Source organism: Phytophthora ramorum, assembly GCF_020800215.1.
Source record: "Phytophthora ramorum isolate Pr-102 chromosome Unknown Phyram_PR-102_s0005, whole genome shotgun sequence".
Classification (NCBI taxonomy): domain Eukaryota; phylum Oomycota; class Peronosporomycetes; order Peronosporales; family Peronosporaceae; genus Phytophthora; species Phytophthora ramorum.
This window is the reverse complement of record NW_027150651.1, coordinates 2,776,555-2,790,234: the sequence shown is the minus strand read 5'-3', so window position 1 is coordinate 2,790,234 and position 13,680 is coordinate 2,776,555. Positions and strand designations below refer to the sequence as shown.

Genomic DNA, 13,680 nt, shown 5'->3' with positions numbered 1-13,680 from the left:
CATGTAGTTTTGGTTTATATATTATTTGAGCTGAAGTGTTTCACTATTATGCTAGTAGTAGTCCTTCCCTGTCCCGCCCATTGAGTACGCAGACATCGTCCGCATTTCTGTAAGCTGCTCTTGACTACCGCTCGATGGGTACTCGCGAATGTTAGCTGCGTACCGTTCGTTCTTTTTAGCATCTTCCTCCCACTGAACGTGGTCGTAGGTGGGTTCGCGCATCTGGATGCGACGCAGGATGGCTTGGTTCTCGGACGTGATTTTCTGCAGCTCGCGCTTGCGAAGACCCTTGTTGAGACTGTGTCCGTACGCGATGGATTGATTCTTGTTGTCCAGGCTGTCTCCTTGCATGATTGTCGACATCTTCTCCAGTAAAATGCGGTTTTCACGCTCGATCTCTGCGTAGCGCTCCTCCTTCAGCTGCTCCTTCTTGAGATTCTTTCGCAAATGGGTTGGACGGTGCGGCTCGCTGTTGTCGATTGCACTCTTGATGCTGTAGAGCTTCGTGCGGTGGATCTCCTGACAACGCTGATAGTACTTGGAGTCCGTGTGCTTGTTCAGAGTAGGGATGGCTTTGCGACCACGGTCCATGCTTGCGATTCAGCGAAGCGAAGTTGGTTGATGGTAACTCTTGAGTTGTGTGGCAGCAGGTTGATATGAATATGGAGACTCCCCAACGCTGGAGAATCTGTAGAATTTGGCATCCATCCGACCGACTATTTTTGCTGGCAACTCACGCCTGGATTAGCTTGTCATAAGACACCGACGCACCGCACCCTTTCGTGCGCACAAATGTATCCATTTCTGATTACAGGTGGAGCACACAAAGATACTTTTTGGAGTGCGAAGCGTCACAACGGCATCGTAGAAGGCCTCTGATATGGCGAAGAAGACAGCGGGGCAGCTCACGTCCATCGACCATGGCGCCTTCGACACGGCAGCGCTGCAGAAAGAACTGGCACAGGCGCTGGAAGACGACCGCCTCTACAAACTCACGGATAACATGAAAAAGCGAGCTATCCACACTGCTGCTAACTACGACGAGTTCAAGGTGACGGAGATAGAGCTCCTAGAATGGTTAGCCAATAGCTAACTCTACAATGCGTTCACCGTGCATTTGTGCAGAATCTCGTAGCGTGTGCGGACCTGAAGCCGATCTCGCAGAAGGAGCTGCGCGACTTTAGCAGGGCTGAGAGGCAGACCAACCTCTCGTTCAAAAAAAAAAAGTCACGCAAGAAACCCGAGAGCGAGAGGCGCTTCCAGCCTGCAGCTTCGACGCTGGACGCGCCCCCTGCGACAGCGGTTGATTTTTGCCGCAATTGGACACGATATCTCAAGACCACCGACGCAAAGTTCAGGTAACGCGTTGCTCCAGATCAACACATTCAAAACGTATTCACTTTTCTTTTTGTGCGATCAGGTATCTGCAAATTACCACGCCTGAACGGCTCGCTGAAATGTTCAAGTCCGACATTGATTCAGACTTGATGGCAGAGATCGTTCAGGTGCTGGTAGCGTCTTGGCGCCAGAAATCCTCGGATATGAATCCAGAAGAACCAAGACCAGCAACGTTTGCTTTGTCCGTTATGGAGGCGTTTGCTCAAACGGCTCGCTTCTCGCTTATTCTGGACTTTCTTGATGACCAGCAAACGGAAATGGTGCGCGAGCTGTTCAACCTGGTGGAGTCCACAGTGGATTTACACGAGCAAGACCAGAAGGTGCTGGCCAACCTCAAAACAAAGTTCCGGCTAGGGTAGCACACCGATAAACAACGAGCTTTGTGCATCAACTCTGACTGTATTTGAAGACTGCTATCGTCTTAGTAAATTATGTTTTCCCCCCAATGCAACAACCTGCTGCCTATTAGGACCCACCACCAACGCAGTATACCGTGTTGTACGAACAAGCCCAGCTCGCCTATTTGGCGTCTGGTGAAGCCGACAAGAAGTAGTCAAGCGACGACTTCGCGCACAACAATCCTAGGGTCAGCAGGAAGCAGCCCAGACCGCGCATGATTAAATCGATCGTGTGGCTTTTCAGGCGCTGTACAGGCAGCAAGACACAACAAGAGTTGTTAGGTCGGTTTACCGTCGAAACTGCCTGCTCAACACGAACCTGCTTGTACTTCTTGAGCAGCGAGAGCAGCAAGTAAAACCACGTCGACACACCGCAGCAAACGCCAATGGCAAACACAACCGCCAGGAATAGCGTGAACTCCAGCATCCCTGTACCGTACACTTCAATAACAAATCACGAAGTTGTAAGCTAAAAAACACATCCCAACCTCGCCATCAGTACGACAGTTTACCTGACGCAATAGCACCCGTATATGACGCCAGCAGCGCCGGGTTAATGCCGGACATGGTAAGCCCCATGAGGATATTCTTGAGCACTTCGCCCTGTGGTCGTCGTGCCCCTTTCCCATGAGCAGCCTCGGCATCGGGGTCCAGTGACGGCTTCATGTCGGCCTTCAAGAACACGAGTCCAATGAGCGTGAACATGATCGCTCCCAGCACTCTGTACCAAACCCCGTCAAACATCAATATCCTTCTCCTTTATAATCTGCAACAATTCTCCACGTACTTGGACACTGGCAGCAAGAACTTGGCGCCAGCTAAGAAGCTGCCGAAGCCCCAGAACGCGATACCTGCATACGTCTGCAGCACAAAATGTCAAAAAGCATCATCTCTCTCCTGTACAACTCCACGTACCGCCTCTGAGATGGCTCCCCCCACTGCAATTGTCAGTCCTGCACTGTATTTGCCTTGAATCCCGAGCTTCAGCACCATTGCAGACGTGGGCCCAGCGACAGGCACAGACCCCAAGAAGCCGAAGCAGAAACCCGCGACCAGCGGTAGCAGCAGCCGCAGCACAAACGGTGCCTGCGTCGCCGCTGAGGGGGTAGGTGTAGGGTCTTCCAATTGGTCCATGTCGACGCCTCCGTCGTCCGCGAGTCTCGGACTATCGCTGGAGACGCTTTCGGTGGCAGTGGGGGGCGCTGGAGACCGTGGAGAGAGTTGCGAGAACAGCAGAAACAGTAGCAAGAGCGTAGCAATGCCCAGGATCACTGGCACGGCGCGTAGACGGCGATAAGGCACCCAGGCGCGACGCATTCCTCTCTTATACAGAGGCAGCATGTCCGCCGCGTCACTTTGTATTGTGTCGTTTTACGGGATGAGACTTTAGTGACGTATGTAACCCTCGTGTGAGTGACATCAAGTAGCTCAGCCAATCACAGTGGTTAAACGGGAAACGACGCCGATCCAGCACCTTAGTTGCCATGAGTGCGAGTGATGCAGCGACTGCGCTGTCTGCGCCGCGCTCGCGCCTCATCCTGGAGCGCGTGTTAGGGCTCACGGCGCTGAGCAATGCCATGGTGGCCGTGAACCCCGTCTCAGGAGAGCTCGCGTATGCCGCTGGATGCATTGTGGTCATCTACAACCTGCGCCGCAACAAACAGGTGCGATACTACCGCGTGGACAAGACCGTGGCGTGTCTGTGCTTCTCGCCCAATGGTCAGTTCCTCGCCATTGGAGAGAAAGGATACTTGCCTGCCATCACCATTTGGGATGGCACGGACGGCACGCTCTGCGCCGAGCTGCAACGCCATCAGTACGGAGTCGCGTGTATGGCCTTCAGTCAGGACGGGCGCTTCTTACTGTCGGCAGGGCTCGTGCACGATCAACATCTGTACGCGTGGGAGCTCAAACTCAAGAGGAAGGACGCTACACGACGCCTGGAGGTTGCAGCCGTGGGCTGTGCGCTTGTGGAGGACAAGATTTTGGATGCAGACTACTGCCAAGCTGGGAACTTCTTCGTTACAGTTGGAGAGAAACACTTCAAGGTGAGGCTTTGGCAAGTAGATTGTGCATACAGAACTGCGCTAATCGCTGTGTGTTTTGCTGGATTGCAGTATTGGTTCCTGGATGACAACGGATCGTTTCTAGTGACGGGACTTCATGTGAATGAGCTGCCGGAGCTGCAGCATCGAGACGCTGTGGTCAATGCCAAGACGTTGGCAACGTTCACAGGAGTTGGGTGCGGCTACGGATCTTGCGAATTGAAGACGTTTGCTGTCACTTTAGATGGAACGCTGTGCTGTTTTGGTGCGTCAGGGATCATGGAGCGACTGGTGTCTTTGGAGTCGAGCTGCGGTAATGCTATCTCCGTCACGGAGTCGTACGTGGCTGTCGGCGGGTCGAGTGGTGTCGTTCGACTATTTAACCCATCGACACTCGAGTACCGCACCACGCTACCTTTCCCTCCAGCGTTTGGTGCTGCCAACAAGTTGCCAAATCTACCCCCGACGTCGACGAGTATTTTATATCCTACTGACCCATTTCGGTACCCAGCAGTTATCGCTACGCGTATCACTGGTTCTCACGTGATTGTCTTTTACCGTGATAGGAGCATTTTCATCTACGGCACAGCGAATCCAGATGCGGTATCAGTTGAGCGCTCTTTCCTCTACCACAGCGGTGGGATTCGTGACATGCAAGTCGCTGGATCCGTACGAGGCATCAATGCTAAAGGAAAACTGGTATACAGCGATAGTGCATCGTCTGGTGAAGTCTCTGCAGACGTCATCCCGACGGGAACATTTGTGACCTGCTCTGATGACAACACTGTTCGATTGTGGAATTTGGAATTGCATCGGCGGCCAGTGAAGCCGAATCGGTTTGAGCCCGCTGGAGGTCGGGCAGAGCAGGAAATTTGGAAAAGTCCCTACAGCCAAGAAATGCTTCGCGTAATTTACAATGATGACGAGCACAACTTCGAAGAAGAAGACAGCGTCGTTCTGGGGGGAACGTGCTCTCATAAGGCGAGCAATACTGCGCATTCTCCGCCAAAGGCTCATGGTCGGAACAAAGGTTTCAGAGCGGTAGCTGTTCGTCCTGACCAAAGAGAAATCGCCTCTGGGGACCAAGAAGGAAACGTTGTCGTAATACCCGTACCGTTGGAGAAATCTGTAATTCGCATTGGTGCTCACAGCTCCAAGGTGAACTGCCTCGCATACAGTAGCGTGAATGTGAATGGTAGGAGTTTCATGGTGTCTGGGGGGAAAGACCGATTAATCCAATTGTATGATTGCCAAAAGGGTCATGCTGTGCTGAGCACCTTGGAAAGCCATTCAGCTTCAGTAACCACGGTGTCCTTATCTCGTGATGGTAAAACACTGTTGAGTAGCGGGGCCGACAATTCTGTCTCGGTTTCTGGAATTGATGCAAAAGGGGAGGTGGTGGAGACCAAGGTGTTGCCTTTCACTGGGGGCAAAGTATTCGATACAGTGCTGCTGCAAGATGGAGAAGCTGTTGTAGCATCCTGCAATAACAGACTAGAAGTTCTCAGTACCATCAATGGAAAACAGCAGCAAATACACCTTGTCGGGGAACAGCATCGTATTGCTGTCTGTCCCGCCAACTACTGCGTTGCCATGAGTGGATCATTGGCAGAGAGAATTATTCACGTTATTGACATCACTACCGGTGAAACGCTAGCTACTGGCACTGGCCATGGCGAAACAATCACGGCTCTGAAGTTCACACCTGACTGTCGTCGGTTGCTGTCAGCCAGCAGCGATGGGTGTGTTTTTGTTTGGCGGCTTGCAGATGATATTCAAACAGAGATCAAGGCAAGGCTACCACGCGTAATGGAGGTTCAGAGACCAATTCCAGCACCCTCGCGCGAAACAAATGTTGGAAATAAGCTGCCACCACCAGCACCTCCAATTGCTGGACGCATCAACCTGAATGATGTAAGTAGTGCTGTTGGCTCCTCCAATGGCTCAGATGCACTTCAATCTGCGGTGAGTAGTGTAGAGAAAGCTTCACCAAACCGGGCTTCGAAGAGATCTCCCGCCAAATGGAAAGGAAATGGGGTAGCAGTACCGGGGCCAATGGCGGGTATTCCTATGGAAGATTGGATGCGGACCAGAACATCAGCAATTCACGTGATTAACGATAATGATCGAAGTGCTGAGCTGAAAGCAACGATGAAAGCTCCCCGGAACAACGGAGCGCTTGCGATCGACCGCTTGCAAACGCCGGATTGGGCGAAGACTGCTCCGTCTGGATCAGATTCGGGACAACCAGTCGAAGCTGTAGATCATCAAGCACCTGCTCCTGGAAAATGGGGGAACCAAATCGCAGCATCGTTACCTACTAGTGATGAAGCTTTAACTGTCAATGCCTCGGAGTCAAGTACTTTGAGTTTTCAACAAACTGGTACCCAAAGAGATCAGAACGCTGCCGCACCCCTACAAAGATCACCGCTGGGCGTGCCATCAATTCAATCTAAGGCTGCGCTGATGAATTTATCCGTCGAAGTGGATTCTAACCCAAAGAGCTCAAGCTCTTTAGGATTAGAGCGAGAGCAGTTAGAAAAACGCAAGAGGCAGATTGATACTGCAAATGCTGTGGCTGCGATGAATACTCGGTTGAGTCAACTTGGATTGATTAAACCACAGAAGACAACACCGACAGCGAGGTCGCTCCAGGTGAGCCAGGCGACGCCATCTCCAACAAAACGACGAAAATCTTCGCAGTTACAAGACATCGCTGATTTTAACAGTGCGATTGCGTTAGCTTCACCCACGTCTGTCAAAACTGTTGGCAATAGCACTCCCAAGAGTTTTATTCCAATACCAAAGAAGATCATCAAAGAAGTAAGCGCTCGCATCATAGACCAGCGGTCTGGCAGCCCAGACGAAGTGACCGACTCATTTGAAATAGTTCCATCGCCGGTGAAAAGCGAGGTTGTACCTGAACCACCTGTCCAGAATCTTCATTTAAATACTGTGGATAATGGTGGAGCTACGGAAAAAGGGACGTGTATGACAGCGGAGAGTACTGCCAAACCAATGCCAGCAGAGTTGGCAGATGACACTAGTAGTGATGGAGATCTCGATAAATTTACCGAGGATTTGGTGAACCAAGCACTGAGCGCACTGAATAGCGAGGAACCACCAAGGCCACCCCCTGTGGACGATCGGGTAACAGCCTCCCTCAGCACGTATACGCACGGATATGGACCACAGAGCCCACAGGCAAGGAAGGAAGGTGATTACTCGTTTGAGGCTAATAATCAGCCAAATCGATCGCCGTTGGAGGTGGATGCATCGCTTAGCTCCTTCACAAGCGGGTTTGAAGCCTCCAATGAGGTTGTTCAGCGCGATGTAGACGAGCGAGAATCGCTTGCTTCTTCGTTAAGCGCCTTCACGGTGGGATATGGTGGTGATGCGAAAGTCAACGATTCTCAAGCGGTTGTTCAGTCAAGTATCGCAACAGACGAGTCCATGAGCACATTTACTATGGGCTACAGTGCTGCGACTGCGAGCCCAGCTGAGGTTCGTCACGAAATTGCAGTTGATGAGTCACTGAGTAACTTCACCAGCGGATATCAAGCTGGAAAGCCTGAAGTTGGCATGCTCGCAGGTAGTTCTGACGGACCTCCCACAGTGCCAACGAAGGCTTCTCTGAGCACGTTTACATCCGGCTACTGTGCTGAAGTGTCGCCAATCTCGACGACGAGTAGCAAATGTGTCGACGTCCAGGCCCCAAGTCGACTGGATGACGGCAGCAATGATCCAGTAATTTTACGATCAACAAAGCAAGGTACGTGGCCCTGCTAGCGGAAACAGTTCGATGGCAGACTGACAGTTGAAGTTGTCACTTTTGTTGCAGGCGCATCCGATGCAGTGAAAGTCATCAGGTATGACTGCACTTTCATCATCATCAGCCCAACATTGTTACTGACAGATCCTTGTTTGCTGCCGATAGCGACTTGAATCAACCGCTGGAGGACGCAGCAACAGCTTTGGAGGGGATGCTCTTGACCGACTCGCCCCATGCAGGTATGTGCACGTGATTTGAACGGATTTTTGATCCTGACCAAACCCCTCAATTTAACGAGCGATGAATGGGTGGAATCACGGACAGGCTCCGAGCTGCACGAGATCCACGCGCTGATCGAATCGCTGCGTTCGGCCATCACGAGGTTGAAGTTGTAACCTGTCGTGTAGACTGACCTATTTCATTCAGCAGTTCACAACGGTTATCCACCAATCATCTTTATTTTCCGACGGCGGACCTTTTCGTCCAATAAAGAGCAACTGTGTCCCCGATCTTCCTGCCCAAACCGATTCACTCGCGTTCACTATACCGACGCTCGTCGCCGACGTGTTTTGCGCCTGATTCGCCTCAGTTTCACTTTTGACACCCAAAGTGACAAGCTAAAGAGGGCAGAATGGCATCGGACGACACGGACAAGAAGCTGGACATGTCGCTGGACCAGATCGTGCAGGAGCGCAAGACGGACGCGCCTGACAACGCTGGGAAGGCCAAGAGCACGTGGGTGGAGGGCGCACGCGAGTGTGGCGATTGGTGGAATCTCATGGTGCTGCGCTGTTGAGCAGGAAACGCGCCGAGCGCATCGCGCAGTCAAGTCCGTACCAGGTTCAAGGTCGCAACGGTACGACAGACTGCTGGAGGTTCATTCGGCGTTTGTAGGGAGGCTGACGTCTGTGTCTGCAGGAGACGCAGACGTGGACATGGAGCAGGTGGCGGCCGTGGGCTGCCGCGTGTACGTGGGCAACTTGTCCTGGAGCGTCAAGTGGCAAGACCTCAAGGATCATATGCAGGCTGCAGGACCCGTGGAGCTCGCGACGGTGCTGGAGTGGAACGGCCGCTCCAAGGTGCGTCAATGGAGGGAAAGTGAGCTGGAGGTGGAGACTTAACTGACTGCTGTGTGTTGCAGGGATGCGGCGTCGTCACGTACGCGACGGAGGAGGCGGCACAGAACGCCATCGACACACTCAACGACTCGGAGCTGGGCGGACGTAAGATCTTTGTGCGGGAGGACCGGGAGACCCAGCCGATCGCGGCCGTCAAGCCCAAGCGCGGCTTCCGCGTGTACGTGGGCAATTTGTCGTGGAACGTCAAGTGGCAGGAGCTCAAGGACCACATGAAGAAAGCGGGCACGGTGGTGCATGCTGACGGTAAGCCTTCCAGTGGACATACTGTACTTGGTGAACGGGTGGCTGACTATTGTTGCTGGAACCAGTGCTGGAGGAGTCTAATGGCCGCTCGAAGGGCTGTGGGCTGGTGGAATACGCCACCCAGGACGAGGCCAACAAGGCGATTGCGGAGCTGAACAACTCGGAGCTGGAAGGCCGACTCATCTTCGTCCGTGAAGACAGGGAACCCGAAGGCGGCAGCATCTCCAAGCTTGCCAAGCGTGCAGCGGCTCCGCGTGGAAATGGCGAAGGCCGTCAGCTTTACGTTGGCAACGTATGTCCCCGTCACAAACGCTGTATGTTTGTATCTAGTCTGACCGTCTTTATTGCTCTGTTGTGCTACTCGTGCAGCTCCCGTGGGAAACCAACTGGCAGCAGCTGAAGGACCTGTTTCGCACTGTGGGTGAGGTGGAGCGTGCCGACATCGCTGAGTACCCTGATGGTCGTTCGCGTGGTTTCGGAATTATTCGCTACACGAATGCAGCGGATGCATGGCAAGCGATCGGTCAGTGGCTTTTTATTCACGTACACTGGCGATTTCATTCGATTAACTAATTGGGATACTTGCTGTATTACTTGCAGAGCGCTTGAACGGATTGGAAATAGAAGGCCGTCTGATCGAGGTGCGTCTGGACAAGAGGGAGTAGACTTCCGAGACCAGCATGCCGCCGATAGCTCACGGGGAATAGGAATTTTGCACACGGAGCGAATGAGCGTCGGACAAAAATGAAGTGATCTTCAAATGAATCTCTGCCCAGCATCAAGCTGCTGGTTGTACCTGTGTGTGGATCGAATATGTGTTACGTGGGAACTCTGCGGACGTCACGGATGCAATTTTGGATATAATTCGATTCTTGTAGGAGGTTGTCGGACCTATTTCGCAGCGCCGCAATACGTGATCCAGCTTTTTGAAGAGACGCTCAAGTGGTTTGAGGTGAATTCACCGGCAAGGATGTGGGGAAGATCGAGCACACAGCCTGCTAAGGTCTGCAATCTTACTGTGAATCGTTTGGTCGAGTGTGTACCCTGTGCGTGGATATCTGCACTAACTGTCGGCCTTTGCAGTCCTTTCACGTGGATTTTCTGGCAGAAGCTATATACGAGCCTCGAGATGCCTTTGTATATGCGGCTTCGCTCAACCAAGTGCAAGTTGTGAGGCGTTGGTGAGCGTCGTTGATTCGGTGGTTAAGCAGTGTGCAAGTGGGCTCGATTGACCAACGTGTTCGCTTTACCCGTCCGTCACCAACAGGATCGGGAAGAACCTGAATGTCAATGAGATGGACAAAGAAGGCAGTCATGCGTTGTATATGGCTGCCCAGAATGAAAGTCTTGAAGTGCTCGAGTTACTACTGACCAATGGCGCAAACGTGGATCAACAGCAAGGAGATGTACGACCACGTGAGATAATGTTGTTCGCCAGCTCCTGAAAGGATGATTTTGTCACAATCGACAGGGTAAGACTGCACTCCATGCAGCTTGCACGTGGGGGCGAATTGAAGCTGCACGACTGCTTCTAGCTCACGAAGCAAGCATTGAGTCACGCGATAACGATGTAAGACGCGCTCACCTGGTTGAGAAAAGCAGACAACAAATGACAGTAAATGCTTCTTTGCTGACATCTAGGGACAATCTCCGCTTCATTGCGCTTGCCGCAATGGACATGAAGAACTCGTGCGATTGCTGTTGGACTCAGGAGTGGATCTCTTTATGTCAGACGATTATGGGGCCACTCCAATTGACGTCGCACGAGACTGGCAGCGCTTGGACATCCTTGAGATGCTCGCAGGTAGGCAAGAAGAGAGACTGATCGATCATCATTTGGCTAATTGCTCGTATCTACCCCGGCAAAATTTCAGCTTACCGAGAGACTGAATTTCTGGAAGCGAATCGAGAGCGGGTCGAGCTGGCAGCAAGTGGTCAAAGCAACCAAGTGGAGCTTCCTCGGGGCATTCAGGATATTATCACAGCGTGTTTGTGCTAAATCGAATGATTGTAGCGAGTTTAGGAATTGTGCACTTGATAAAATTAGCCGAATGAAGAAGTGCTGGAACTTTACTCGATTCTTGTCCAAACGCACAAAATCAGCGAGTCAAGATTGCATTCGACCAGCGTAGTGCCATGCCTGCTCCTCGCTCTGCTTCGATGGTGCCATCACTGCGACGCTCTCGATCGGCTTCGATGAGCTCACTAGCTCAGGTAGATTTGGGCTCGCTCGACCAGGGAATTGTTTTGGTCAGTAGGCTTTGGTTTTTGTGCTGATAAGGAGGTGGCTCATAACGCATGCATACTACCATCTAGGACTACGCAAGAAAAGTGATGCAGCTTCAGCCTCAACCAGCGACCTCGGCGGTGGGTTCCGTAGACTCACAACCAGAAATCGTTCGATGTTGCACAGCTCATTCAAAGTTACTTTACAGGAGAAGCTGCAAATGCTGTTTGCTCTGTCGCAGAAGCTTCTGAGGTAAGACGTCAGTCGAAACTATGGACTCAGCGAGACTTACAGCATTCGTCTACTTTCTTACAGGTGGTTTCTAGAGGACCGGGATCAAGCCCAAAAGTGTATGAGAGCACGTGAGTTTATCAGTACTTGTCTTAGTGTTGACAACAGCTTTCTGTTGTAGACTGTAACCCGTTGCAACCAAACACTGCCAGCCAAACGGAGGAAGTGATATCTCCACTGTAAGTAGAATATTGCTACCAACTTTGCACCGTCTAACCTAGTCGGTTGATGATGAACACTAGGCACGTTGAGAAAATAGTCCCACAAAGCGGTGATACCCAGCAATCGAAGGAATCCGATAAACCAAGTGTAGCATCACGAATTCTGGCGTCTGCTGTAGTTCCAGTCTCTTTGTCAGACATCAACCCAGCTATCAACCTCGATCTTGCAACACCGAGCAAGAGTATCGCGGACCCGATCCAGGTCTCACCTGTGCGACCAGCAGAACCAGCAATAGTGTTGATGCGCTCAAGCTCAAAATCCGTGCTTAGCAGCCTGCAGTCTGTTACCGAAAATGAACCGTTAGTGGAAGAGTCTTCACTAAACGCCATGGTACCTGCCGCCCAACATGTGTCGGTACCACAAGAAGCGAACCTGTTGCCTCCACCTACACAGGATGCTTTGCAGGTGTATCTGCAAGTCCAGCGCTCTGTCATTTGTATGCAGAAGTACGTTCGAGGATTCATGGTACGCTTTGATACTTGGAGATATTTGATGAGGAGAAGGATACCTCTAACTCTGATGTCCCTAGGCACGGAGGAGGTTCTTTCGGGCACTTGAAGAACTGTTGCAGGGTCACGCGTAGTTTTCGGGAGCTGAGAGCTTGCACATTGATTGAAACTGAACAGCTTGGGTCGACTCGATCTTCTTAATGATCACTCCATCCTATTAACTCTCGACATACAAACCTTGAAAACTAATCACTGCACCAACGCACGTAGTGCAACCACAAGCACTACATGTTTGGATTAAGGTTAATGGGAATGGGACTGCGAGAGAACTTCTTGTTGCGCGAGCCTTCAAGACGCGGATGCATTGGCGGTCGCGCCGCATCGCCTCTGATTCCCATACCGAAGCCCATGACGTCACCAAACCGCGGCGTGCTCGGCGTTTTCTAAATCAAATGCCAAAGCACACCAAAATCAGACGAAGTTTACCTAAAGCTAAATCTCCAACAATAACTAACCGGATCCTGTCGGTCGCTCTCTTTCGTGATCAATTGGTGCTGGAGTGGCGGAAGTCGCACGCCGTACTCGTTCGAGATGGATGGCAGTGGAATACTGTTGCGCTTGTCCGCCAGCTCCATCATGAGCTGCCAGTCGGCAACAACGAATAAAAAAAAGTAAGTACCAAGATCCAACTTTACAAAAAAAGAGGACCACGCACCTCTCGGGGCGGCACTTGGGCGTAATGATGGTTCAGTCTCGACGAAATGGCCAGTCGGATGTCGTCGGGGTCAATTGTCTGCGTAAAATAATATAAAAAAGGGCAGCGTCACGACTCGTTCCTCGACCAAAAAATATTTTGTGCTCTCTCCCACCTGCTTGTTCGCGTACATGGAGTACTCTTGGGCGTCCACAAGGATCTCCGTCACGTAACCTGCATAAATAATAATATATATTAGTAAAAGTGCACACATATTATTACTACGACAGCTCGTACGGTGAACGAACTCCTGCAGCTGCGCCACGACGCGCGGCTCGAACTTGTCGGCGCCCATGGACTCCAGCAACTGCTGCATGGACAGGACGTCTAGCGGCTGCACGTCCGCCCCCTCATCGCGCTCGGTGGCGTCGCCCTCCTCCTCGTGGAGGCGCTTGCTCGCCCTCGGCTTGGCGTCACTGCCCATGACACAAATGAATGCCACAAATTCAGGTTGTTTGTGGCAGTCGTACTTTGTAGGAAATGGCTACAGTAGATTGAAGTTGTGGTACAAGTTCATGATCAAAGGCGCTGCACTACATGCTGTGTTGAGATGGGGTGGCGGCGCTCGATCTCATATATATTCCATTTCGAGGTTTTTGAGAAGGTGCTGAGCGAAGCCACTGGGGATTTTAAAACCACTGCCGTTGCGAGCTCGATTTGCTGTGTGAACTCGATGGAGAGCTACATCTGACGAAGAAGTTGCACGTTGTGTCAATGCGAACAAGCCGAAACGGGTCCTGTC

The 13,680-nt window shown here is 51.8% G+C and overlaps 8 protein-coding genes across 8 annotated transcripts; 5 read left to right on the top strand and 3 right to left on the bottom strand.

Annotated features, from left to right (window-relative positions):
• Positions 1-51: 51 nt before the first annotated feature.
• Positions 52-591, bottom strand: KRP23_6620 (Sperm axonemal maintenance protein CFAP97D1; the record flags this gene model as incomplete). Its single annotated transcript, XM_067891833.1, has 1 exon — positions 52-591. One exon carries the CDS (start codon positions 589-591, stop codon positions 52-54), a length of 540 nt encoding a protein of 179 aa, XP_067746152.1.
• Positions 592-880: 289 nt separating this feature from the next.
• Positions 881-1,757, top strand: KRP23_6619 (Coiled-coil domain-containing protein 103-like protein; the record flags this gene model as incomplete). Its single annotated transcript, XM_067891832.1, has 3 exons — positions 881-1,051; positions 1,126-1,358; positions 1,421-1,757. The coding sequence occupies 3 exons, from the start codon at positions 881-883 to the stop codon at positions 1,755-1,757; spliced, it is 741 nt and encodes a 246-aa protein (XP_067746151.1).
• A 160-nt stretch (positions 1,758-1,917) lies between these two features.
• KRP23_6618 (uncharacterized protein) lies at positions 1,918-3,137 on the bottom strand (the record flags this gene model as incomplete). Its single annotated transcript, XM_067891831.1, has 5 exons — positions 1,918-2,043; positions 2,116-2,237; positions 2,309-2,517; positions 2,584-2,657; positions 2,712-3,137. The coding sequence occupies 5 exons, from the start codon at positions 3,135-3,137 to the stop codon at positions 1,918-1,920; spliced, it is 957 nt and encodes a 318-aa protein (XP_067746150.1).
• Positions 3,138-3,280: 143 nt separating this feature from the next.
• On the top strand, positions 3,281-4,607 carry KRP23_6617 (Mitogen-activated protein kinase-binding protein 1; the record flags this gene model as incomplete). The annotated part of the gene is made up of 3 exons (XM_067891830.1): positions 3,281-3,844; positions 3,914-4,316; positions 4,408-4,607. The coding sequence occupies 3 exons, from the start codon at positions 3,281-3,283 to the stop codon at positions 4,605-4,607; spliced, it is 1,167 nt and encodes a 388-aa protein (XP_067746149.1).
• Positions 4,608-6,859: 2,252 nt separating this feature from the next.
• On the top strand, positions 6,860-8,008 carry KRP23_6616 (uncharacterized protein; the record flags this gene model as incomplete). The annotated part of the gene is made up of 4 exons (XM_067891829.1): positions 6,860-7,613; positions 7,683-7,710; positions 7,779-7,852; positions 7,938-8,008. 4 exons carry the CDS (start codon positions 6,860-6,862, stop codon positions 8,006-8,008), a joined length of 927 nt encoding a protein of 308 aa, XP_067746148.1.
• Positions 8,009-8,244: 236 nt separating this feature from the next.
• Positions 8,245-9,660, top strand: KRP23_6615 (putative RNA-binding protein; the record flags this gene model as incomplete). The annotated part of the gene is made up of 7 exons (XM_067891828.1): positions 8,245-8,348; positions 8,414-8,469; positions 8,532-8,692; positions 8,755-8,995; positions 9,061-9,287; positions 9,365-9,518; positions 9,596-9,660. 7 exons carry the CDS (start codon positions 8,245-8,247, stop codon positions 9,658-9,660), a joined length of 1,008 nt encoding a protein of 335 aa, XP_067746147.1.
• Positions 9,661-10,320: 660 nt separating this feature from the next.
• KRP23_6614 (Ankyrin-1) lies at positions 10,321-10,994 on the top strand (the record flags this gene model as incomplete). Its single annotated transcript, XM_067891827.1, has 4 exons — positions 10,321-10,401; positions 10,467-10,565; positions 10,637-10,799; positions 10,870-10,994. The coding sequence occupies 4 exons, from the start codon at positions 10,321-10,323 to the stop codon at positions 10,992-10,994; spliced, it is 468 nt and encodes a 155-aa protein (XP_067746146.1).
• Positions 10,995-12,468: 1,474 nt separating this feature from the next.
• Positions 12,469-13,362, bottom strand: KRP23_6613 (Transcription initiation factor TFIID subunit 9; the record flags this gene model as incomplete). The annotated part of the gene is made up of 5 exons (XM_067891826.1): positions 12,469-12,627; positions 12,700-12,825; positions 12,900-12,977; positions 13,054-13,112; positions 13,176-13,362. The coding sequence occupies 5 exons, from the start codon at positions 13,360-13,362 to the stop codon at positions 12,469-12,471; spliced, it is 609 nt and encodes a 202-aa protein (XP_067746145.1).
• Positions 13,363-13,680: the final 318 nt, after the last annotated feature.